This window comes from Trachypithecus francoisi, unplaced genomic scaffold, assembly GCF_009764315.1.
Source record: "Trachypithecus francoisi isolate TF-2019V2 unplaced genomic scaffold, Tfra_2.0 Lachesis_group1, whole genome shotgun sequence".
Taxonomy (NCBI): Eukaryota; Metazoa; Chordata; class Mammalia; order Primates; family Cercopithecidae; genus Trachypithecus; species Trachypithecus francoisi.
The window spans coordinates 23480232-23507959 of record NW_022681454.1 but is presented as its reverse complement, the minus strand read 5'-3'; the positions used below and the strand labels follow the sequence as shown (position 1 = coordinate 23507959).

Genomic DNA, 27728 nt, shown 5'->3' with positions numbered 1-27728 from the left:
GCTTGTAGATTTAGTGAGACACTCACATTCTTCCCTCTGGGATTCCTACTTTGCTTAGTATGAAATGATGACCTTGCTACCTTTGAGAGAAGCTTATACTTAGTAAGTGCTATTAAATCAGAAGATGTAAAAATATGAATGTAATTTGGCCTATCACCTAGTTTCTGAACTAGAAGAACTTCAGAAATAAGCTTCTTAAGCTTTATTTTACTCTTGAGAAACAGAGGCATAGGGAGAGGAGAAGGTAAGGCACAGCAGAGCTGGCCAAGAAGCCAGGTCATCCAACTCGCACCCTGGCACTCAAGATAAGAGAAAATGATAAAAACGGGTGTTTATTATAATTTCCAGAAGCATTTCACTGAGTCTTTGTGGAGTTTTAATTTTTTCCTTTGGGTGGAAAAAAATCTAGGATGATTCAGTATTAAAATTCATTTATTAGTAATTATAACAGTATCTCAGCGAGAGTAAAAAGGTAGAAAAAAGGAAAAACACCCAGTTTAGTGCTGTGATTCATTAATTCAATCAATATTCGTGGAGTGCCTTCACACTAGAATTTAGCAGTAAACAAAAAAATTGCCTGTATATACTAATGCTCCCAGGTTACAAAACTGTAGGCTAGGATGCAACTGTACTAAATACTTTAGGCAATTGTAACACAATGGTAAGTATTTGTATCTAAACATAGAAAAGTTACAGTATAAATATGGTATCACTGTATTATAATGTTGTGAGTCCACCTCATATATGTGGTTGGTTGTTGACTGAAATGTCATTCTGTGGTACGTGAATGTATTTTAAATAGGATGGTCAGGGAGACATCACTGAGCAGGTATTTAAGCAGAGATCTGATGAAAGGGAAGGAGTAAGCCATAGAAATACTGCAACAATATTGTGCCAAGCAAAGGGAACAGTTAGAAGGACAAAGTTCCTGAGGTGGGAATGTGCTTGGGTATTTGAGGATGAGTGAAGGGGTCAGTGCTGTTGCAGAGGTGCGTAAGGAGAAGACAGTGAGAGATCATGACCCTCACATCATGGGCTTTGGGAAAACTCAGGGACAATCATTTTAAGGAGACACATGTTTTAGTATTTCTGTAATCCCAAATAGTATGGCTCATACACAGAACCCAAACTCATCCTTTTTTTGGAATATTTTCTGAAGGTGCCATCTTTCTGGGATTGGTGTCTGTCACTTGCCAGGAATGTCTAGAAACTATCAGATCTTTCTGTAGAGTTTTTGATGAGAGTGGTTGTCATAGTAATAAAATTATTGAACCATAGGATTAGAAGTTTCTTGATGGTAGGACCTATGTCATACACATTTTTGTGTCCTCCAAGAAGCCATACACAGTTCTAAACTTACAGGTAGTAAGAACTCAATAAATACTGATTATTTTTTCAATGCATGAGTAAATGGTCTGAGAGTGGTAGAAAGGATGGGATGTCCTAGAAAGGACTGTTAAAAATACACCCTTCTAAAAATGTTGTTAATGAAATTACTTCTGAAGTATTCTGACTTCCTTGCAATCTTTTTAAAAGACAAGTCCATATGCTGAAATGTGAACATAAGTATATAACAAACTGAACAGTAGTAACATTATTTTCAGGCCAAATTTTAGTTGGATGGTTGCATTTTGTCAACGCAATTTTTTCTTCCATGTTTTAAACTGGATATGGGAATTTTTCCAATCTTATCTCTAGTATTAAAAGAATATTGGTGTCTGGGCTCATAAAAGCAAGGGGTTACGCTCGTCACTGTCTTACCCTAAAATGTGTTTAATATGTCGAGATTATGGTGAAAATGACATAGGAAATATCAGTCCCCTCGGGAACAATGGGTGGTCAAGATACATTGTGATGGGGAAGGCCAAAATGGTAATTCTTGTTCTCCCATTACTGAATTCTCACCCTAATGGACCAATAATTTATAACCTTATTGCCTTTCAGTATCCCCATCTGCAAAGTGGGGGTAACACAAACTTACCCTCTGCCTTTCAGGTTTTTTGCGAAAATCAGTGAACTAATATTGGTAAAATTGGAGCCCCATGGATGAAGGGTACTTTGTAAGTATAATACATTATTGTCACGTTATTTTCTGTTATTCCAAAGTACAAATACCAGATGTCTGCTCTTGCCATATCAGGAAATCTGTAACACCAAGTTTCACACCCAGATATTGATAATCTGACTTCCTTTGAGGCATTTAATATTTCTGAACTCTAATGTTTTGACAACATGTTGGATGTTGAAAAGCCACCTCCCCCTGCCACCCTCTGTAAATATAAATTCAAGCAATGTTTACTAGAAAATTTGGACAAAATATGTCTCTATATTATTATATGTAAAAATGTTGATATGAACCATGGATGTAAATGTAAGGTATCTTTATTTCTCTTCTCTCAACTCTCTCTTCCTTTCTTTCAAAACTGTATTTAACTTGTGTTTTGAGCAGTCGGTCTGTGTCTCAAAGAAATGGTTGATTTCAGGGAGAGAATGAATGTTTCCATGAGGTGAACAATATTTTGTTAAGGATGAAAGTTGATCAGACAGTTTGCTAATTATTGTATTTCCAGACTTGGGGCAGGGAGAGGATGCCAACCAGAATGGTGAGCTAAGTGTGGATCACCCCTCCTTAACCAGGTTACAGTCCAGGGGACCTGGGAATTCCTTCCTACCCATGCAATGGCAAAGGCTACAAAAGGGCAGGAGGAGACTGTGCAATTCCAAAGCAACTGCTTTGATAGATTTTCTCCATTGAGTGGTGCATCTTTTTATTTTGCCAGGCCAACCAATGCCCTGGAATTGTGTGTGCTACCATAGATTGGCCAGCTATATGCCCAGTGCTTAACCCATGGTTTGATATTTTTTTCTTTTAAACGGTGGCTGTCACCCTTTAAAGTTGATCATAGAGAAGTTTAAGATTAGGACTGCTTATTGAAGCCTATTTTAGTGAATAATCCTTGGATTCATGCGGCTGTAGGATCTAAGTCTGCAAGGGTCTTATATGTCTTATCTAGCCCTATTTGTTGGCCAGTTCTAAGGGTTCCACCTGACTGGAGCCTGAAAACCTCTAGAGGCAGAAAGTCTACGACCTAAAAAGGCAACTCTGACAGTTAGAGAATTCCCTCTCAAGTTAAACATCAGTCCAACCACGATGTATCTCTGCCCTTGGGTTCTACTTTTACTGTTCATCCCTACAATGAATAAGTGTTTCTCCTACAAAATGACACCATTTCAAATATTTAGTGACATTTATTGAGTCTCCCTATGGTGGTCTCTTTGTCAGCTTCAGTTCCTTCCACAACTAGAGCTCATTTCCATGATTTCCAAAACTCTTTACCCCTCTGGAAAAGTTCTTGTCTGTCTGTATCTTTCTTAACAAGCAGCACTGAGAATCTATCTTCTCCAGGCCCCATTCTGCATCTCAGAGTCCAGAGATCTAATCAAAGTTTCAGAAGACAATGACCTCTGAAGAAATCGTCTGGAATCACGTGCACCCATGGATTGGTTTGAGTAACGAGACAGCAAAGCCCACATCTCTCTGTGAGGTGCAGATGATTGACAGGAAGAAAGTTGTTTTGGTTAATAATACAATCTGCTTGCCTCCTGTAGACACAGCAGTAGCTTACTAATTCGTTAGAAGTGAATTAAGGTTGTTTACCCATGTTTTAAAGTAACTGTCAGAGTGAAAAAAAAAAGTTTGTACTAAATGAGACCACTCACCTTCTTCGGAGTTGCTGTTTATTTTAAGCTGAGTGCATAAATAATATATTGAGATACGAAGGGTGATTTCAAGCATTAGAACACGAAGTCTCCTGTTTACTAACTGTCATTGGGCTGAAGAGAATTTAAACAGCTCTGAACCTTTTTGTCTGTGAATGTGAGGCATGAAATTAACTTTCATTTCATAGTTAGCAGAAATCATGATGACGGCAGACTTGTTGACATGTCTCCTGCCGAACTGGATATTTTTTGGTATTCAAGACAAACCTTGACAACAGAGTGCTTTCCATGTCTCCTTTGAAACAAGACTCCCTCCTTCCCCCACAAAATAAATAGGGAACTGTCTGGGTCACTGAGTCAGTTTGTTCTGGATATAAAGAGGAATACTGGAAGTATATACTAGTCTAGGTTCTGGGAGTTCCAGTCTTGACTGCTGGCAACCTTCTCTGAATCTTCCTTTCTTCATCTGTAAAATGGAAATAATAGCATCTACTTCCACCACTTCACAGGAAGATGGTGAGATCCCAATGAGGCAATTGTGGGGAGATGACTTTGAAAGGCATCAGGTGTCATATGTGGGCAGGACAAGACAAGATAACAACAGTTATTGCTATTAAGGCTTATTCTCAAGGATTTACATGTATTAACTCGTTCACCCAACAACCCTATGGGATAGGCACTATTGTTATCCCAATTTTATCACTACAAAAACACAAGCACAGGGCAGTGGAGCAACTTGCTCCATCATCTGATAGCTTAAAGTTTGCAAAACTGATATCCAAACACCAGGCAATTGGGTCCAGGGTTTGTTTTCCTAACTCTTACTTATTTGGGAGAAGAAGCCAGGTTTCCCCATATATAATTATGCCCCTTGATCATGCACGAGTAAATGAAACATCATTCCTAAAAGCCTGGACCAAATTTACGCTGAGAAAATACAGGTATGGCTTCCTATCAACAAGGAGGGTTCCCATTGGGTAGGTATGTAGCAGACTGTATGGATTAATTATGCTTTATGTATGAAGAGCCTGGTGATTCTTAGATGAAAAGCCGTAAGTAAAAAGACCCATTACTCGTAATGCTTTCAGAAACAAGAAATTTGATTCACTTTTTGTCCCCTTAAACTTGAAAATGTGATAGCCTATTTCAGAATATAGGGAGAGTGTTAGAGAATGAATAGAAAATGTATGGAATGTTTAATTTTGCATGATTACATTTCATATTTGCCAAAGTAACTGAGGCAAATAGAAATGCATAATAGTATCATAGCATACCTATTTGAGGTGTTTTGATGGAGTACTCGGGTTTTACAGTCTGATACGTGAACCCTTTGGGGTAAATCCTTATTAAGCAAATGAACAAGAATGTATTTGTGTTTGCATCATTGAAAATATGTAATTTGTACAACTGCTCTTTCAATGTATATTTACACTATATTTATTTGAATTTCAAAAGAGGAAAGTCTTAAGTGATTAATGGAAACAAAAATGATGTGGATTTGCAGACATTTTCCCCTGAAATATGCTCAGTCTTTACAAGGATCATACTTAAAAATTGGAGTGGCAAGAGTGGGGGTGCTGACTTGCTTTGGATTTCTGAATGAAGCATTCCAAAAATAGGATCATTTCCATAATCCCTGAAAAATGGACAGATTTATGAGAAGTAATCAGCTGAGGGAAAGAATAAATTCTGCTCTTCCAAATTGCAAAAATCTCAGCAATTGCTGCTGTGCTCTAGTACTTGTTAATACAATGAGATAATTGCATAATTAAATACACTATGGAATTTCAATCATTGGAAACTTTGTGTTCTCATCACAGTATGCAACTTGCTGATGTTGAAAAGCATCAGCAGTGTTATCCGGAGGCCAGGATCCTTCTTTCACGTCACGCCCTCTGCAGCCTTCTGCAGCTCCTGTTGCGGTTCTGAAACACTTCCCTTTCAGGTTATTTTTAGTTGGTTGTATTTAGACAAGGTGAAATGAAGCAGGATGTCCCCCAAAGTCTGACTTATCTGCCCAGGTCATGGAAGTTGAGGATCATTTTGCTAAAAATGTCCCTGGTGCTAGCTAGATCTTTCTATGTAGTAATGGTTGAACGGCAACCTGAAGAAGAGAGTTTTTTGGAACTGGGGAGTGCTTCTCTGGGTTAGTAAATGTGAGATTGCTCTGTGGAGCCTCTGAAAAGGCAAACTCCAGAGCTGGGCTACTTGGGTTCAAACCTGGTGTGGTCTCTTTCTTTCTGTATTTCTGGAAAAGGTACCCAATATCTCATCTATGTTCTTACCTGTAAAAGGAGAATCTTAGCACCTACATCTTCGTGTTGGTGCAAAGCATAATGGAGGTAATGTATGGAAAGAACTTAGAAGATACCAGGCAGTTTGTAACCATCCAGTGAATGTTAGCTATGTTATCAGGCAATCCAGGGAAAAGTTTCATGTTCATCTGAACGTGACGAATCTTTCAGTAAGAACAAATAAGTAGACTTATGGTTTTGCTCATTCAAGAAATATTTATTGGATACATGATGATGATGATAAAAATAATATTATTAAATCAGTGCTTGGCAGAAAGTAAGATATTTTAGCAGGAACTGGTCCATAATTGGTATCCTCAGCATCTAACACACCCATGAATAGCATAGAATGGATTCCATACATGCTTGGAGAATAAATGAGTGAATCAATGCATGGCTAAAATTGGTTTTAACCTTCTTCTTTTAGGAGTTAGAAGAGTTTACTATGGTCCGTTTGAGAACATAGACGCCTCTGCTTTTGTTGGACTCTAGGGCTGGCACTAGGCAAGTGAGGTGTGTATGGTGACAAACTTAAAGAGGCACTCACTCTCAGGGTTGCACAAGCGCTTCCTTAAATTTTGTGTCCCAGATGCCTCACTTTTGTCACCGTGGCCCGGGCCCTGTTGAACGTGTTAATCTTGCATGTATGACTATGCTTGATTTCTACCTGTGTTTGAAATTCCCCCTTAATTTTATTTTGAACAATTTCAAAGCTACAGAAGTTGAAAGAATAGTATAAGCAACACCCTGCATACGTTTTACTTACGATCATCAATAGCTAATACTTTGCCACATTTGCTGTATCTCTTTCTGTATCTATGAATTCAAACTTTGTCCTAATTCACCATAGAAATCATGTTGTAACCTCAATACAACATTCTCATTCCCTTGCCTCTAGTGCACATAATGTTAAATAGGCTTCCAAAATTCTGAGTCTCAAAATTATGAATTTTGGAAGAAAAAGGACAAAAAGAGCACTAAAAGAACTTTGCTTAAACTTGTTTTTCAAGTTTTAAAAACTGCTGCTTGAACCTTGTTTTTAGACTATTAACATACTAACCTATTTAGAATACCTTCAATACGAAATGACCAAAATCTTAAAGGTTACAAAGTTTTCCTGCATGCTCTGACACCTTCTTTTGCAGAGGAGAGACTTTTTAAAAAAGATAAATTCACTTGACCGTTATTTTTCTGAGATCCTTTTGAAAGTAAATGAGAGTCCAATTACAGATACAATGAGCTCATCATTTTCCAAGTTAGGAATATTCACTGTAAGGGGTGATTATGAAAATATAATATAGAGGCTATATTATCAATTTGGTGATATGCCCTCAAATAGAACTGTACACTTGATTTTGGAATGCACTGACAAACTTACATGGAAAAAAAACCTTTCTGATAATCTGGAATGTTTCTGAAAAATAAAGTATCTGTCCTACAAAACGATGATAACATTTGACAGACGGTTGTATTATTTCAGTGGCATTAGCAATATTCTCTATGGAAGCCCAGGGAATCTGAGGAGGGGCCTCAGGGTGATCACAGAGGGTGGAGATGGGAGTTAGGGGAATGAGATGACATTGGAAATCCAGGCCACTCACTCATATTCCACTGGAATAGCTCTGAAATGATGTGCTTTATGTTGGACATCCGTCTAAGAATCAGTTTTCATGAAAGTGTTCTACAGCTAAAAAGAAACAGTTTGGAAACCATAGCATTAGTGGGTAGCAGAGAAATAGGAAACATTTATCCAGCAATCTTGGTTGGCAGTGAGAAGTGAAAGCTGTCAACTTGAAGGGTGGGAGAGGTCAGAAAAGCCATGAAAGGCAGAAACACGAACTGAAAAACCATCTGGGAGTAGCAAGCAGGATCAAACACCCATACATACCCTAATGCGATGGTTCCTAAACTCCAGTGATTCCTGGTCTTTAACCCAGACATTCTGATTCAGTAGATCTGGGGAGGGGCTCAGGAGTCTGGTTTTTTAATAGTCACCCTAGGCTGTATGGAAAAAAATTGTCCTAAAGTCATGTTTACGTCATAGAACATTACTGTATTTGGTGATGATAAAGATGACCACAAGTGTAAAGAAAATGTTAAATTCAGTTTCATACATCAGGGAAATTTTAGAATGATTTCCTTCCAAAATGCTTAAAATAGAAAGAATTATCCCGAATAACAGGGGGAAAAGACAGACAATAGTAATAGTAATAAAGTACTATTAGTAAAATAGTAATAAAAGACAGACAGATAGTCACATTACAGTGTGGGTTTGCTAAGTCTGATAAGAGAGGTACACACCAAGGGAGCCGAGAGGGCGCTCCTGTCTGGTTGCACGCTGTAATGAACTTTCGAAAGAGGAAGCTTCCTGGTGGTACCGCGTGGCTTAATGGGCTATTCACAGGGTGTGGAATCAGATAGGCCTGGGTTTGAATCCCGACCCTCCTGTTGTAGGATCTCAGAAAAATGACCTAATCTTTTTAAGCTGGGTCTTCTTCATAAAGTCCAAATAAAGACTAAATTAGATGATGTGTGAAAAGTACTGAGCACAGGGCAGTAAGATGATAGATGCTCAAGTGGCTGTCATTAAAATAAATGGCTGTAATTATATTTATTTAAGAAGGACCTTCAGATAGGTAGGCTTTCAAGAAGAGTGGGGATGACAGTGTGTTGTTTATTAGGTTTGGTTTAGGCAGGAAAGGGGAGGCAAAAGCATACCCCCAAAAAGTGGGACAGCATAAGCAAACCTTGAGGTAAGGAATGATTTATGCTTTTGTGCATAGTTCAGTGTTTCCAAAGTGTTGTTCATGTCGAAGATTCTAGATGGTACAAGTATTTTACAAATATTAACTAATCTTCATAGTGACTCTATGAAGTAGGTATTGTTTATTTAACAGACCATGAAGGCTAAGGCACAGAGAAGTTAAGCAACTTGCCCAAGATCACATAGCTAGTAGTGGCACAGCCAGGATTTGAACACATTCAGCATCTGTATTGCTAATGACTATGCTAGGCTATTTTAACAATAATAACTTATGCTAATTAGTGTGTATTAGAAAGCTGTAACTAGCACAGGAAAACAGTGATTTTTACAGATATTGTTGCCTAGAACAACAGTAAAGTTTTAAAAAGTAACTTGATTTAAAATAAATCATATACAATAAATGATAGTGGTCATGTCATCAAATATGACAAAAATCCTGTAGGTGTTCCCCAGATGAATTGGCCTGGGAAGTTCTGGGGCAGTGGGAGAGAGTGGCAAGGATAGATTGGGGCTACCATGGGAGACTATCGCCTTCAAATAATTGTGTGAAACAACAGCGAGAAATCCTTTACATTCTGAGGGAGAAGCCAGTAGGTCTGTTGTAGGGTAGGAGGCTCAGGGAAGGAAAGACGGTAGCTTGATGAGTGAGTTCTCTCCCGTTTCCTGCATTCCATTGTCAGGGGGCGAAAGCCTCCCCTCGACCTGGACTTCCGAATGGCCGGCCTGAGACCTGTGCTATTTGGGAGTTATTTAGTTTTTTCCTCCTCCTCTTTCCCCATCCCTTTTCCTTCCTCTTCCTTCTTTTCTCTTCTTTTGCCTCTTCCCACCTCCTTCTTTTTATTGTGCATGAGGACAGATTTCAAAGAGTCCATGCCCCCAAAATGCAAATCCCTGTTGCAATTCAATGGGAAAAAGAGTTTAGTACTCTAGATGGCACTTTAATTTACCTTCAGCTTTTCGGGATGACACCTGTGTATCTCTCCTGAATCTCTCCCTGGATATAGTCAGAAAAATCTAAAAGCTCAGCTAATCCTAAGCCAATCCATGCTTATGCTTTTTAAATTTAATTTTATTTATTTTATTATTTTTTTTTCTTTTTGAGACGGAGTCTCCCTCTGTCGCCCAGGCTGGAGTGCAGTGGCCCGATCTCAGCTCACCACAAGCTCCGCCTCCCGGGTTCACGCCATTCTCCTACCTCAGCCTCCCGAGTAGCTGGGACTACAGGCGCAGCCACCACACCGGGCTCATTTTTTTGTGTTTTTAGTAGAGACGGGGTTTCACCATGCTAGCCAGGATGGTCTCGATCTCCTGACCTTGTGATCTGCCCGTCTCGGCCTCCCAAAGTGCTGGGATTACAGGCGTGAGCCACTTTGCCCGGCCCATGCTTAGGCTTTTATATTTGCAGATTTATCTTCCTATCAACTTATTTGAAGCTAATATTAAGATGAGTTTGCATTCCCTGAGCAAATGAGCACTGGTGTTAGTCTAGAAATTGGAGGAAACCGGAATGTAACCAGCCACACCGGGCGAGGAGTGGTGGGATAATTATACAGTTCCTGGAGTCTGGGTGTGGCGCGCCTGCCCTGCAGGCTCCACATCTGCAGTGTTCTGCCCATGTCACACCCAGTCCTCATATCTAGAGACAACCAGTCTACTTATCTAGTCCTGCCCATTTCCTCTGCCTTATCCTGAGGACGAGCATCATAATCTGTTCTTTTCACCTCTCTGTTCCCACCCTTTCATGCCATCCTTGACATAGGGTGTGCATTTGATAAATGAACTTCTGCCCGTTGGTTAATGAATGATATCAATAGCTCCTTACCTCTCTATTCAGATTATCGTTTAATGAATACGTATTGAGCACTTACTATGTGCTAGGTATTGTGCTAAGGGCTTTTGTACTATTTGGATCTTAAAACAACCCCCTTCACCTGTCACCAATGGGGAAACTGAGGCTTAAGGAGGTGGTATAGTTTAACCAAAGTCACACACACTTGGCTCGGCATGATTCAAGCCCAGATACCCCACATTCAGGCTCAGTTCTCTGATTTCTTTATGTCACTTTTTCCTGCCTTGCAAAAACATTGAGTGTGTTTCTCCTCCCACTGTTAACCTGGGGTTTCCTCCCAGCTGACCCCCTAGGATCTCACTCTCAACCCTCAAGTTGAGGGAAAGTTCCTCCCTCTCTGACTGTAAATAGAGAATTCGGTCTTCATGGTGTGAGACCCTGAATGTCATCAAATGCCACTGCCCACAGTGAGTCCAGGAACGGAAGCTGCTTTCAGAGTTTCCAGCAGGGGCTGCCTGTGAAACAACCACAGGCAAGTCCTGTGTGCGTGTCCTGAACACTGCCTCACAGATTAAAATAGTCGTCACAGTGACCAGAAAATTGGATTGGTTAAACCTTCTGGTTTTAGATTGTTTTTGGAGAGTGAATAACTCTATGATTTTTCCTTGTCACAGGCTAAAATGAAAAAAAAGAAAAAGTAAGAGTGCAACTTCATAGCTATTTTTCTTTCCTGTATGTTCATAGTGGTTATTTATATCTGGGAAGTTTCCATTGGGATTTAGTTCAGGATATAGACTTGGCAGGGTGGCTTCTGCACTCTGTGGTGACATTTGACAGACTGCAGGCAAAGCAGGATGGATTTCTAATGTCTAGATGGATGGATTTGGGGGCAAAGTGTTGGAATTGGACTGTATTCTAAAATGGATTTATGGATCTGAATCTAAAAGTGGCTCATTGCCTGTCAATATGAGATCTGTATCAATAACATTTGATGAATTAGGCCTCCCGACCCTTTGCTCTGTTTGCTTTATCAACTCTACTTGGCAATAACAATAAAAGACTCCAGGTGGTGTATTTGGAGTGGCTTATTGAGCTTGCCATGTGCATTCCTGACCTTAGGGCCCAGCTCTGTGATCCTGCACATGTCATACCCCCCAGAAGAGCACTGCTGTGCCTGACTTCCTCCCCAGAATTAGACGTTCCCCTGCTAAGCTGCATTTCAATATCGGCCTCATGCATTAACCTTGAAATGCTGTGCCCATGATGTAGGTAGTATCTTCATTTTCCAGATGAAGAAATTAAGACACTGAGAGGTTAGATGAGCTGCCCAAGGCCACACAGTAAATCTCAAATACAGCTGGGTTCCAGATAAAGGTGTCATGGTCGCTGGGGGAGGGTATGACACTTTTGTTCTCTGTAGTCACAGACTAAAAGGAGTTGAATTTGCACAAAGCTTGCTGATAATACACTTTTTTTTTTTTTCCCAGTGGTGGTGTGGCTGCTATCTTATCTCCAACTCTTTTGGGGAAGCAGTCCATGTCCCTGTGTAAGAAATGCAGGGTTCACACGCCTGTAATCCCAGCACTTTGGGAGGCTGAGGTGGGTGGATCACGAGGTCAGGAGATCCAGACCATCCTGGCTAACACGGTGAAACTCCGTCTCTACTAAAAATACAAAACAATTAGCCAGGCATGGTAGTCCCAGCTACTTGGGAGGCTGAGGCAGGAGAATGGCATGAACCCAGGAGGTGGAGCTTGCAGTGAGCTGAGATCGCGCCACTGCACTCCAGCCTGGGCGACAGAGCAAGACTCCATCTCAAATTAAAAAAAAAAAATAATAATAATAATAATACAGGGTTCTCTTGGGTTTTGGCAGATAATATGCTTTGTTTTGTCTTTGCAGCCATAGGCCAAGGGTCAAGGCTTTCTTCATCCCGTAAATGCTGGCCTTTATGGAATCATTCTTATAATGCCACAGATATCTTTTGGGGAGGGAAGGGCAACTCTGTGCCCAGCCAGATTGATATTAGGTGGGGGGGGCAGGATGGAGGGGCGCTGTTGACAGAAACAGGAGACATAGTTCTTCCCCCAAAAATGCTTACATTTTAGTTGGTGGGAATGAGTGAATGCCAATTTGTATCCCCAAATCTCTTCATTTGTGGGTTGTAGAAATCCATGGTAGGTGAAATGGGCCCTGCAACTCCATTCACAGGATCACAGCTGCAGCACAATAATAACGAATGATTGCAATGTGCCAAATCCACACACTGCATACACTTACCCAGCCAATCCTGGCAACTACCTCGAGTGTGGTTCACAAAAGTCTTTGGAATTGGCAATCTGTGTGTGTGCCACGTGGGGTTGAGATATAATTCTTAGTGTATAGCTGATCTCTTTGGCGTAAATTATGCTGCTCTTTTCCTTTTGAACGTCTTCTGAAATTTTGAATTAAAACTCTCTTTACTCTGTCATGATAATGATGATAAGCTGGAATAGAAAACCAAAGGGATAATTATCTGGTGAAATATAGCAAAACTTTTATGAACTAGAGGTGAATGGAGTTTTATCAGATTATCTGGAGCAAACTTTTTTTTAAAAAAAAATACATTTGTGGCTGAAAATTTATTCTAAAGTATATCATGGAAGCATACTGGTATTTCTAGTTTCTTGCCTCAGTGTCCATGATTTAATGAAGATAACTCAATTTCCCTTTTGGTAGAGCCTCAGGGGGTTATCATTTCAAAGACCAGACTTTTTCTTTTGGTAGGGGGGAGGGGATGGTCAAGAGGATGTAGGGCATTAGAGAACTGATGACTTTTAGCTTGAAATTTTTGATACTAGTTTATTTCAAATACAGTGAGTTTAGGAGTACAGTTTTCACAATCTCACTCTCTTTCTTCTGCACCCAATCCATATGCTCCAAGACTCAAGGAAGAAAGACAATTTCACCTGAAAATACTGTTGGAAGTGGAGATCTCCCCAGAGATTCAGATCTAATTGGTTCGGCGTGGTGCTAGGAATCTTCGTTTCTGATAAGCACACTGTGCTTTCCTAGCAAGCACCTAACATGAGTATTGCAATCTTCATTTCTTATAGGCTGGATTCTGTGGCTCACCCTTTGAGAAATCATGTCAGAGGCAGAAGAGTAGGCCCTAGAGCAGGTTCCCCATGGAGCAGAAGATGAGGTTTGTATTTAGAAGAATCCAGCTCCCAGAACATTGTTCCACGGGTGACGTGGTGGTGACTTTTAGTCAATGACCAACTAGTGTTACAGTCTCACAGAAAATTTAAACCTTATGTCTTACCCCAAATTTGTTTACGAATATTTATTTATTTAATTAAATTCATTAATTTGTTTTTGACAGGGTCTGGCTCTGTCACCCAGGCTGGAGCGCAGTGGTGTCATGACAGCTCACTACATCCTTGAGCCTTCTAGGCTTAAGTGATCCTCCATCTTAGCCTCCTGAGTAGCTGGGGCTACCTATAGGTGCCACCACGCCTGGCTAATTTTTGTGGAGAGGGGGTTTCACCATGTTGCCCAAGGTGGTCTTGAACTCCTGGGCTGCAGTGGTACGCCTGATTCGGCCTCCAAAAGTGCTGGGATTGTAGGCATTTCCCTGGGCACAAACATTTATTGAAGATATTTCTTTGGGATCCCAGGGTCTGGATGAGAAACAGCACAATATGAATCACAGGGAAGTACATTTATTGTGGGAGCTATTTTTTTATAGTAGGAAGAATTTATTTTATGCCAATAATATATTATTTGATTGATATTATTGAATTATAGGAATTATATGCATATTATTTGATTGATCTTAACAGATTGCAGGAAATCTATGAGAAAAAAACACCAGAAATTTTTACATTAAAGTTATCCATCTAGCCATTTGTGTATCAGAGGAACAAGCATTATTTAAAATCATTGCTGATTCTGTCAAATAGAGAAATTATTCATAGAGAGCATTTTCATTACTTTCAAAACACCAACAGTACTAGGACCAGGCATAAGTGTGTGTGTGTGTATGTGTGTGTGTGTGCACATGGCTTTCAGGTAAATATTAGCAAACAAGCCATGTACTAATAATAAAACAATAAATAGCAATAATTTGATTAAGCACTGTTTATGTCAAAGTATCTGAATAGGGATATGATTACAAAATTATATGTAAAAATTTGAGGCAAAGAGGAGATATTTTTCTTTTCTTATATTCAACTCTACATTCTGCCATTGTCTAGCAGCTGTATTTTGAGCTGCCAAGCGGGGTCTTGACTTGGTCCAAACCTTTTCTGAGAGAATAGTCTATGCAAGCTGGCAGGTCGTCAAGCTGTGTGTGGTCCTCGTACCAGCAAATGAGTAAATCAGAGTTATAAGTTGCAAATGTGCCTCAAATTAACTTCTGCATAGTAGGGAATGAACTTGGCATCATTTAAAGTCCGGCTCAGTGACAGCCTTCTCTCGCGGCAGCTTAATCAAAAAAGATGATGGAAAATTGAGGCATGGTGGGCCCTGAAGCTTCCACAGGGTGTGAACTCAGTGTACTGTGCTTGAAATGTCACATTCTGCGAGGTCCTGGAATTGCCAGGCTCAGTGTCATATTGCGCTGTGGGCTCTGTTCACATGATGCAATCACTTGCTTATCTGACCAGGTCTAAAATAAGACACTCCAATGCTTTATTTATGAGCTTGGGGCCACCCAGACCCATGATGTAAGTAACCTTGGGGTTCACAGTATTTGATCACTTCAATTCCCATTAACTACCTGTTTCTAAATGGGGAAAAGCATTTACCCAGCACATTGCGTTATTCATGAAGACACAAAAGCAGCCTGTTGTGCTGTCACTGGGACTGATTTCCATGTAATGCGATCCAGCTGTTGAACGCTGCAGATTGTCAGTTTCTAATGTTAGTTTTCTCCTTCTCTCTTTCTTCTTTTTCTTTTTCCTCACCTATTCTTTCTCCATCCTTCTTTTTTTCTCCATTCTTAAAAAGAACATTGGCCAATTCTAGGCGCTGTTAGCATGTAACTGTATATCAAGGAGTTACGAGCTGTTCCCCCTTTCAATATAGAAGGTCACAAGTTGGCAGCAGAGAACCCGTTTTACATAATGCCGAGAGCATTTAGTGCAGCGTTTCTTGACCACAGTGCTATTAATGTTTTGGACCTGATAGTTCTTTGTTGTGGGGGCTGTATGTGAATTGCAGGATGTTTGGGATATCCTCTTTTCACTAGATGCTGGTAGCACCTATCCATTTGTGACAACCAAAGATGCCTGTAGACATTCTCAAATGTGCTCTGGGGAGCCATGTTGTCTCTGGTAGATTTAGGGTGGCAGCTCACTGGGCCTTTGTTAATGTAAAATCTCTGTGACTCTCCTTGAGACTGCACAGATGTGGTTATTAGATGTGGATTGGGAAGCAGAAAACCTGGGTTTGAATCCTGGCTCCAGCGCTTATTGGCTGTGTGACTTTGGGCAAGGTAGCTAGCCTTTCTAAGCCTTAACCTCTTCACCTATTAAATAAGAAGGATAATACATAACTTAAAAGGTAACTGAACATCAGTGCACTAATATGTCCAAAGGATATGTCACATGATACATACTTAAAAATTGACAATCTGACCACAAGACCTAATATATGAAATATTATAATTGTCAACTTAAACATGTAGAGAAATAAAAGGCAGTTCTGTGCACCCCTCTAATCATGTGTTGCTCAATTCTGCTTTTGTCCTTCTTTTCTTTCCCTGTACTTCTACCCCCAGTCATTCTTATATTTGAGGAATAGATTAATTATGGCCAAGGACATGAGCCTGAGAGATTGGAAAGAGAAATGATGAGGGGCCTGGAAGAGAAAAGTTTCCTGGTGGGATTTTTCTATTAGGAAGCCCCATGGGAGGTGTGGACAATTCATTTAGTTTATTGAATGTGAAAATAGAGAAAGATTGTAAAAACAAAGAAACTCTCAACACGCCATTAATCGGAACCCTACTCTTCACTCAACAAACACCAAATCTATCTTGTGTCTTTCGCTTTAGAAGAAAGTGGAATCGCTTTCCTTATTCAGGAATGAGGGTGACAAATGTTAAGTCTGTTTTCTTAGGAAACAGCTGAGAAAACAGTCAAAATGATTCCATGTGACTAGCACAATTTTCTGCCTGGCTCGTCAAAGTCTGAGTCTCTTTTGAGCTGTATCTAAATCTAGAAATAAGGGCCAGGCTAAGGAGGAAGGAGTAGCCATCAGACAGCTGGTGAAAGCTATTATCTTTGACATCTTCCTTTCAGCCTTCACACCTATATTGTACAGAGCCTCTCAAGTCTGCTACCTGCCAGCAATTAAGAAAACCTTGGCAAAAACCCTACTCTTTCTATTTGCCATGACACTCTTCTTTCTGAGGGTGTTGCAATTTCATTCGTTTCTGCAGTTCTCTTTTCCTTACATCCATCCTCTTTCTAGTCTTTTCTAGTTGCACCATAGTACATGAGGGTAGGAAGGGAAATGAATGATCATCAAGTTCATTGACTGAATTACTTCTGGACCATTCCTGATGCATTCCATATGTCTTCTCCTTAGATGATTTCAGAAATGGGGAGTTCACTGTTATGTGAGGTGGGATGCTCTGCTTCTGACTCACAGTCTCTAATATCTGCACCTAATATTCTTCCAATAAGTGCATGATGAGGATCCACTTTATGCTGGGTTCCAAATATTAATAATGTTAATAAAATATAGCTTCTGTACTCAAGGTGTGAATTATGGTCATGATGGTATGTTGAATGGATGTAAAGTATTCATTTACTCCTTCATGAGCAGTTCTGGTGAGCCAGGTACTTTGCTGGGTGCTAGGGATACAATGGAGCAAGGATGCCATCCCTACCTTTGTGGAAATTGCAGTCTAATGGAAAAGAAATACATATGTCAGAAATTCACCTTAATGAACTATAATTGCAATGAGGAAAAGGGACATGGTTCTGAGTATATAGAACCATAAAATTTGACTCCAACTGAGTGGAAAAGGGGGACGGAGAAAAGTTTCCCCAACAAACAGGCTATTTTCTCTGAGTTGTGAAGGATGATTGGGAATTGATGAGGTTCTGTGCCTGGGAGGGGTGGGGAGGGGCTGGCATCCCTGTCTGGAAGATGGAATTGCTGTGATAGGAGTGAGCTTGGGGACTCTGGGAGTGATGGGAGCCAGCAGGACTACAGTCCTGAGAGCAGAGATTTTGGTCTTTATCTTAATTAACATCAAGGCTATTGAGACTTTAAGAATTGTTTAGGGGGTGAAGATTACATACCTGGTCATGGCTGGCTATGGGACAGATAGATCAGTAGAGGGAGAAGACACCCTAGGATAAATGCCATGTGAGCACTGAGGATGGAGCCACAAACTTTGCTACTGAGGTCACAGCAGACTTTATGGAGATGGTGACATCTGAGTCCCTATGAAGTAAGGGAGGGCATCTTCCAAGCCAACCAGTGAGAGAAGGTGTTCCAGGTAGGAAAACTGCAGCTACAGAGATAAGCAGGCCTGAAGACTCATAGGAATATTCCAGAACACATCAAGTTATCTGTCATGGGCTAGAGCACAGGGCGAGTGCTGGGGGGTGGGCGTCAGGACGAGGCTGTGGCCAGCTGATCTAGAGCCCTGTAGACCACACCAAGTGTATTGGGCTCTCTCCTGAAGATGAGGCTCTGAAGGGAGCCTTGAGTGGGAAGAGTGAGGGCCTCAGGTGGAGTTTTAGAACTGTCACTCGGCTGCTGTGTGGAGGTGGAAACTGGAGGCTGGAACATCCAGTGTAAGGTCATGTTGCAGTCAGCATGAGGCGTAAAGAGATCTCTCATCAGGGAAGCAGTAGTGGGCTGGAGTTATTAAGGAGGAGAGAATCAATAGAACCTAGTGTTGGGTTCTAGCATGGCACAGCACTCTGATTATTGCCTCCCTAATAGCTGGAGAAATGCTGGCTAATGTTAACATGAATCTGTACAAAATGTGGCTTGGAAGAAAACTTGACAGCGGAGCAAAATGACAGGGATAAAATATTCAACCACATACAGAAGCCACAATGAGTTTCTCCCATGTTATCTGCTCTTTTGGATTGTTCATGCACCTGTTCGTTTTCTTTGTCAAAAGCAGAGTATTATTTATAAAATACTGTTCCCCCCCAAACATCTGGATGTTTGGAGTTGCACAGATAAAACATCTGGATTTAGGCCAGAAATTTTTGCTTATTCTTGCAGATGTTTGCTTATTCTCGCAGGCGTCCCATTGATAAAACTGGTGGGTCTTCCTGAAGAGCCATTTCATAAAAATAGGTGCTAAACAAGGTGTGAGCCTGCAGATGCATTTTAAGGGGTATAAGAATGGAAATCCCCCGCATTAAGAGCCTATAAAATAACAAAACACGTTATGAGTCCAAAGGGATTGAAAAGTTTTTCTGGTTGACCAATAAGGATGCAAAATAATATGTTTGTGCTTGCAAGGAGCATTTTTGTTTTTCAGATGAATATTTGCTTTGAACAACTGGGAGAAGGGGAGGCCAAGGGAGATTAAAATGTTAACCCTGTCTTCCAGCTGAGTTCAAGTCTATTGTTTAACTTGGCTGCCGGAAAAGAGCTAAGCACCCTGAAAGTTCAAGTTCATTCTTTCCTAAATAGCATAGCATTTTTTTTTTTTTACAAAATTTTCTAGGCTTTTTTTTTTGCTGTTTACTAAACTCTTGTGATATTTTGTAAAAGAATGATCCACAAGGAATTTGGGCAATTATTTAAATATAGAAAGTATACACAAACTTTAGAAACGTAAAGCTACATTATAAAATCCAGGGCAGGAGAGACATGCTCAAAAGAATGGGCGAACTGTGTTAGTAAACTGAGAGTGAACTGTCTCGACCATTCGTACAGCTGGAGGTGGGTTAGTTTGTTTTCTCTGTCTTCCTGCTACCCCTCAGCAGCAGAGAGAGTTTCTTTGTATCCTCAAATATTTTGAATCTTTGAATGACAGGGAGATGTGACTGTCTCAGGTCATGCCACCAATGATCTCAGAGTTCAGTGAGGCTGCCTGGATGAACTGGGGAGGGGCTCTTCTCCCTCCCTGACTCTAGGGTGTACCCAACTTAGACCCTGGCTCTGCTGAAAAGCTACTTACCCCTGCCAGATAGAGAACAGCCTTTGGGCCAAGGGTATATCTGACTAGCTACATTCCTCTGCTAGAACCACCTCCGTCTGAACTGTTGTCAAGGCAAAATTGCTTTATATCCCAATTTTGATGATATTAGCAAATACATGTAATGGGAAATAAAATTAATCAGTTTGTGCTTGTGAAATTGTCTCCTGTTTACCTCAGCCTTGTAGCGATTTTCCCCCCTCCTACAGGGGTTATTTTAATTAACAGCATGAAGTTTTGGTAGTTTAATTTATTTTATGATTGTGTAAAAATACTCCTTTGTAAGGGTTTATATATAACTAGCCAGCTAATTAGCAGTAATATTTTAACAACAGCTGTAGAAGCAGGGAGTCCCATGAAACATGGCTTCTCCCTTCAGACTGCCAAGATATTTATTGGTGCCTTTTCTTATCAGCTCTGGCTGAAGACAACAAAGGAGGGTAGTGTGAGCATCAGATAATTAAAAGAGAAGTCAGCATTTGAGTCCTCCTCTCACCTGACACCCAGAACTTCTTAAGGACTTCTGTGTCTCTACGCCTCTGATTTAAGACTCCATCTCTTTGGCTTCTAGTTCTTCCAAAGTCTATTATATATTCGTTGTGAGCCTTGATATAAGACATACCTTTCCAGAAAATTATGGGTAGTCTTTTAAGGGCATTAATTTAAACTAATAACAGTCACCAGCATTTGTACTACACTTTCCATTTATGCAAAGCATGTTTAACATAGAGTAAAGTATTTAATTTACTTGAATTCAAGTAGAAAAGCTGAGGAGAGGGCTGAGGTGCGTGGGGTGGGAGAGTGGGTGGGAGAGATCAGAGACACAGAGACATGGAGAGTCAGAGAGAGAATAAGCGAGACAGACAGAAGGAACTCCTCTTTCTATAACCAACACAAACCCACCCGTTCCCTTCCAATCCCCCATCTTCTTCCTCACCTGGCATTTATTTTGCTGTGTTGGCATTGGGTTTGAGAGAGTTCACACTCATTGGCCATCCTGGGTGAAGATTCTAGTGTGCAAAGAAAAGTGGTTTATTTTTCATACCATATATATATACATTTTTTTCCCTACCAAAAACAAGCCAACTACTTACTCTGGAGCTCAGCAAGAATTCTGCCTACGCACTATTTTCCCCTGACATGTGTAGATTATAGATTCTACCTCCAGCATAAGTTTGTGATCCTCATTACCCTGCGAGAGTGGATATTCCTAGCCCTGTCTTATATCCCTAATCTCATTTATAGATAGAGACACAAAGGGTTAGAAAAGTCAAATGACTTGTACAAGATCACGCAGGAAGTTAGTGGTAGAGAGGCTACTGGAACTACACCAGCACTCAGATGCCTGTGGGTTTTTTTTTTGTTTCCTTAAAGCATGCTTGGAAAGTTTCTCCTTATTTACCAAGAGAGGGGAGTTCATTCTTTCCTGTGCATCCACAGAGCTTTGCCTTGTTTATAGCCCACTTGCAGTTTCCTTGTCATGGTTCATTTGCATGCTTATTTCCTTCATGGACCATCAGCTCCTCAAGAGAGCAGACTTTCCTTGTGCCTGCCTAGCTTGGTACCTGATCCATAGTAGTTGCTCAATAAATGACTATTGAAGGGATGAAAAAAATTAGATTAAGTTGAACCTGACTTTCTGGTGCAAGCTTCTGTATAGTAAAAAACCTAAATTTCTGATTCATTGCTTGATATTCAACTTATTATACTAATAGTTGTGTCTAAAAATGCTATACGTGCTGTGGTAGCAAAGTGCAGAAAGATAGCAATGGCTCAAATATTAACCATTATTATTTCCCCATCTTTAGTAAGTGTCTATAGGAAATACGATGTAAAAATTTCCAAAGAGTGTCTCAATTAGGAAAATATAGGGAATCAGTAATGAGATACACAGCGTGTGCGTGTGGGTACACACCTACACGTAATCTCATACACTTAACATGTGGATGTGGGTACACGCCCCTCCTCCCCCCCCCACACGCACACAACCTTGGGTTGATAGGATTCACTTAACAGATCTTCTGGAGAGGTAAAATGCCCAAGGAGGTGAATAGGTAAAATGTTCTTGAGAAGCCTTCTTGTACATTTGATCACTCCAATGACCAATAAAATAATTTACGTTTGTAGAGCATTATACATTTCACATACAGGAGTGCTACAATGCTGTTGAGATCAGTGGCTGAATTTAGTAGATGCTGTGTGTCCAGGACTTTAACATGGGGTGTCAGTATCTGACATAGAGGAGGCTGAGTGATCTCATTTGGCTTTCAGCATAACTCCATGAGTGGCTACTGTAATTGTCTGTATTCGGCAAATGAGATACTCTAAGAAGTTAATGACCTTGATGCAAGTTCCCTAGCTAATCAGTGACAGGGCCAGGAGTCAACCCACCAAAGTCTATGCTTTATTTTATTTATTGTAAAATAGCATCACTAACAATGCATTTACATGTGTGGATAGTTAATAACTAAGTATAAAGGCAGTTCATGGTAGTGCTGAGAGGATGATACTGTGTGTAGTGGTTAGAGATGAGGCTCTGGAATTAGGTAAATTACAGAACTTGGCAGAGTGAAGCTCTGAGCCCAGGTTACAGAACCTTACCTCTAACCGCTACACACAGTAGGCTCTATAACTTGGGCTCAGAACATGATTCTGCCACTTATTATCTGTGTGACTTTCATCAAGTTACCTAACCTCTCTGCGCATCTATTTCCTCATCCACGTGGAAGCTATATTAGCACCTATCTCATGACGTCTTGAGGATTATGGGAGATGATGCCATTGGCTGAGTGCTGGGCACATCACCAGGGCTCAATGATAGCTTCCTAATTGGGTGGCAGGTCCTGACTTCTGTCGCTACGGCAGTGTGATCTTCCTGGGCCACCCTATCTTCATTTGAAAAAATGACAGGCTGGAAGATGTGATCTATAAGGCCCTTTCCAACTGTAAAGTTATTGCCTCTAGCATAATTTTGCAGTGTCTTATGGATAATGTAGGCCCCCCTCAGTATTTCTAAAACATTTTCATTCTCTGTTGAAGAGAGAAAATAATAACATGAAGTGGGCAGAGAGAGAGGAGAAAAGAGGAATTGTGAGAGCATCGGTAGGGGATGGATGAAGGACTAGGTATCACATGACAAGTAGCTAAATTGGCCATTATGGGTATCGAACTCCATTTGGTGTGTAATAGTAGGTGAGCACTTGGCCATATGAAACTCATATCTGTATATCAGCTTTCCCCAAACACCATCTCAATTAATGAGCATTGAATGAGGAATGGAGATTTGGTTGGGCAGAGATAACAGCAGAAAATATGAGAAATATGAGTACAATACTGTAATTAAAGGAAAACCGCTGTGACTTACGGCCTCCATCTCAATTCCTTTTTTCTTTCTTTTCCTGTCAAGCAGCATAAAGCAAGAACTCTTATGGAAAGTAGACAGAGGAAGCAACATTTCTTTAAAAATCTTAAAAAAAAAAAAAATCCAATCTTGGAATTTCTTTTGATGGGGAAAAAATAAAATGTTAGATAATTCTGAGATTCTCACTGCAGGAAAACAATAATCGTATTTTGTATTTTATTATAATAATAGATTCCTGGCTAAATGTGCAAATCTAATAAAACCATAGTACCAAGCTACAATGGACTTCATGAATTGGAAATGGAGTGAATTTAAATGTTTTTGGCACCTGCTACCCAATTCCCCAATAATAAGATCTATAATTTCCTGATAAGCACATGCACAACTCTTGTGAATTTAGCTCCATAAAAGGGCCAAAGACTGTTTTCAGTGCGCATGTTAATTTCTTATTGGCCTTGCCAGTCCCGCTCCTTCATGTCTAACCTTTTTGCCGTTTAAATGCATTGAAAGTATTGAGATAGATTTTTGTAACTTTTAAAGGGATTTTTGAACATATAATTGGCTGTACAAGACCAGAAAAATGGTGAGTCACCCTGGCCTTATTTAAGAGTGTTTCAAAAACACTGGGTGTCATTTGTACACATTTAAAGAACACTGTGTGTTTACAGATGGGGCAGGAAATGTATGTGTTTGAAAGGCTCAAGGCCCAGCAGAAAAATGCTGCTGCTTTGATGGCACTGTCTGACATGAAAGTTTAGTGCAATTTTCTTTGGTGCAGGGTAGAGGTGTAACTGGAGGTTGATGTTGGCATGGCAAGTGCAGTGGAAGAGATGAAGTTTTATTTTTCTGCTCCAGCTCTTGGTACCGGTAAAGACCTCTAGATTAAAAGCAGATGCCTCACAGAGCCTTGCACACGGCATTTCCATGCACATCTTAAGGTACTGCACCAGGTCCTTGGAAGGTCTCGGTCTTCAAGATAAAGGGGGCTATTATTGCTGATGACAGATTTCAGGGTGAGTCCCATTTTATGACTACGTTAGTGCCAAGCCCACAAGAGAATACATGAAGAGGTCATCAGGAGTGTTTTCTGTCCTTAGATACAGCTTGCTCACTCCTCCCAAAGACCCACCCAGCTTCAGATGAGTGATTGCTGATAATATGAACCAGAAGTCTGAGAATTCTCATTATAAAGCTTCCAGATACATGCCAAAAGTTTCAAAACTGTTGGCTCACAAGTAGGAAACGAATAGTAGGAATAACATGCCAATTTCGTTTTCCTCTTTCATTTAGTCGATATGCCATCCCACAGCAAGGATTTTATTCCTTTAGGCTCACACAGAACTCTGGGATATTGATGGTAACTTAATTGCTAGTGGTGGGAGTTTGAGATTGTTAATCCACATAGTCACAGGATGAAGGAAACACACTTCTGAAAAACTTGCAGTTTCTCCACTGTGGGTCCCCCACCCCATAACACTTTCTGCTCTCCTTTTCTGCTTGGAAAAGGCAGTTCCGTTGAGCTGAGTCACCTCCTCTGATCACTTCCTTATCAGCTGTGGATGAGTCTACCTTACCTTTGCCCCCAGTCTCATTTAATTAGATATAAGCCTACCTCAAAGTCAATTCATTCTGTTTCTTAACATTGACCGCCGTTTCTCTTTTGGCTAACTCCTTGCCTTTCCCTGTGATTGAAGCAGTGGAGGTTGATAATTCATTTTGTTCCGCCATTATTGATTTGGTGGCTCTGGTCCAAAATTTGAAAATTTCTCTCCAGGTTGTTCTTGCCCTTGGGTTTTACAAAGACATTGCATAAAATGAAGGGTGTAGGTCAGAAATAGAAACATCAGTGCTACTTTAGGGTATGAGGGTCCACTTTCAATTGTGAAAGAGGCTTATTGTTAATTACAGAGATTTCCAAGGGCATCAGACAGTTCTCATGCGGTGGCTGGGAAAAATCCTCCTTACAAATGCTTTCTAAACTGAGAATGGATTTGAAAGACCATTGTCTGCCCCAGCTCAGAAATTATTCCCTCATAAAGGACTTGTGTAAAGGTTTTCAAGATACATTTATGTGAAAGATAAACTATATTAAGGGCCCAAGAGCTTCTGCTCACCCCATTTTTTACTGAGGGTTTCCTTTCTTGATTCTTATAAATGTCAGTTTCTTAAAGTCACCACCCCCCTAGGATTTAAGATTCTGAATCCGTAATTGGATGCTTCTCTGACATTTTTTTCTTTAGATTCTGGGTACCTTGGTGGTTGTTAGGTGGCTAGTGGAGTTTTTTCTTGATGTATCATTACTAAAATAAGATTACTGATGTCCACGTACCTTGCCTTAAACAATATTCCCAAAATGAGTATTTCAGAAGTGCCAAGAGCGAAACATTTGTGGTGTGGAGTTCTTACAGAGGCTAACGTGTCTCCATTATTCCTCTAGAGTGTGATGTTTTATTTTCGTGCTGCAAATACTTGTAATACTAAAAAGAAAGAACAGAACAGGAAAGAAAAGCCTATCTTACTTTGTTTCATTTTGCCCAACTAGTATGACGAGCTCAGCCAGTGATCACTGGGGTGTCTTTATTGGATTACGTGGAAGAGCAGTGGAAATGAACAGGATGCATTACTTTCCCAGGTTACTTTACTTCTACGTAAAGCGGGTCCTTTGAATTAGCGCATAACCACAGTAGTGTGTAAGTGTCTTACTTTTCTCCTCTGATTTTTTAAAAGACAAAGATAGAATCCATGACATTGTCTTATATTTTTAGAAAACTGGTAGTAGATGCCTTCCAGAGACACTTATTCTAATTGGAACTAAATTCTTCCCTCTCTTCCTTCCCATCTAATTTGATATCATCGTTCTCTATAAATAAAACAAGCCTGTAATGCCAGTTTATCATTGGCTTAGAGATCAACACAGCATTGACCTCATGCCTGTAATGAACTCAGTTTTCTATGATCAAATAGTGAAACTATAACGGGAAAAAGTATTTTTTCCTGAAGCTAAATAGAAAACCCAAAGATGCAGCCACTCTCTACGGACTTTTAAAATATTTCCCTTCTGTCAGTCACGTCTGTTATAAATAGGTAGTGTGAAGATCTTTATAAGCCTTGCTGGCTGTCAGCTACGAAAGTGTCCAGCCAAAATCAGGGAAAACTCTTACTGCGTTAAGTATGCTGGTTCGATGCAGCAGAATCCAAATCTGCCCATTGTGCTTTCATTTCAATAGGCCCTCTAGATTCTTAATTACAACACGGGCTAATTATGCAGTCAAAGTTCTAAACCGCACTGGATTTGCACAGCACGTCTCTCCTCCCTGGCATTATTGCATTGGTTTTCCCGACCCTGTCAGACTGAGATTTAAATCCTGAACCTGACATTCATTGTGTTCTGTGTATCAGCTTTTCCTGCCTTTCTGAATTACGTGCCCAATAAAGTTCTCATCTCTGTCATAGGTCAGGACTTGGTCTTTTATAAATTCTTAGGCTGGGACCATTTAAATTCTGTTTTTGATTTTATCCTGCCTCTTCAAATTATTTGCCTTGTAAGCGCTTTAACTTTTTGGTCTTTAACCCTAGCTTTTTAGGCTATTAATTTTTTTTTTTTTAACCTGTGTGACCATTGAAGCACATTTATAGAAAATCTCACTGACAGTGGGGTAGCTCCATTCTAGAGAAGGAAGAGAAATGTTTGGAAGGTTTTCAAATGGGAGTATTTGCTAAACCTTGTGTGTGTCTCTGTGTGTGTGTGTGTGTGTGTGTTCTCTCAGTGCAGGTAAATGAGGAAATCATCAGCCATTAGAGCCCCTTGAGTCTGGTATGTGTAGAATGTTCTCGATTCAAGCTTTTTCTCTGCCACTTATTTGGTGTTTGGCTGCCATTTCAATGGCACAGTGTCTTAGTTTCCTCTAAATCCATTTGATAGAGGGAGAAGGAGAAGAAGGAAGATGAGGGGAGAGAGAGAGAGAAAGAGAGAACGAGAGATGGAGAGAGAACTCTTTAGTACAATGTGCATTTTGAATGGCTTATGTATGACACCTGAACAGACCAACAGATCACATCATATTACATCATATTTGCTTGGCTATTGGGTGATTTGTAAAAATATTTTTATTTCTTTGTTTTAAATTGTGGAGGAAATGATCAAATCTCATTTTATTTGCATATGCTTCTAAGTGAGACTTCTGAGGGTTGTTCTTACAAATTCCAAAGACACTGTGGAGACATGTTTTTTTCTGGCCTTTCCTTAAGAAGACAGGGGGCCCAAGGCAGGCAGTGCTGGGCCTCTGTGGTTCCAGGGTCCCTCTGCAGCCTTGGGCTCCTTGTGTGGACACTCTCAGTCGACTCCTGCTTGCCCTAGATTTCCCTCCATCCATCTCCTCATCACACTTACCTGTCTTTGACCCCTTTCCTTTAGGATTTTGCTTTCTGCCAGCTAAATCAATAAACATATCCATGCAGATATGTTAGAAGCTGCTAATTAGCCAAAACGTTACTATTCTAAATAGAATTATTTGCATTTTAACATAATCCTAGGACAATGCCCTGAGCCAAAAAGATGGTGCTTGTGGTGAGGATTTTGTGTGATCCTGTGGGTATCTTCTAATCAGGCCGGGCTGACAGCTAGGTTCCTTGCATTA

At 40.4% G+C, this 27728-nt stretch overlaps 1 protein-coding gene across 1 annotated transcript in view; it reads left to right on the top strand.

Moving 5' to 3' along the window:
- The window catches only part of PPARGC1A (PPARG coactivator 1 alpha), a 702185-nt gene that overhangs the window by 217506 nt on the left and 456951 nt on the right, over positions 1 to 27728 (top strand). Inside the window, exon 2 of the mRNA XM_033213898.1 lies at positions 1996 to 2060. Within this exon, the coding sequence (XP_033069789.1) occupies positions 2043 to 2060 (18 nt within the window). The 5' untranslated portion in view covers positions 1996 to 2042. The remainder of the gene's footprint in view (positions 1 to 1995; positions 2061 to 27728) is intronic.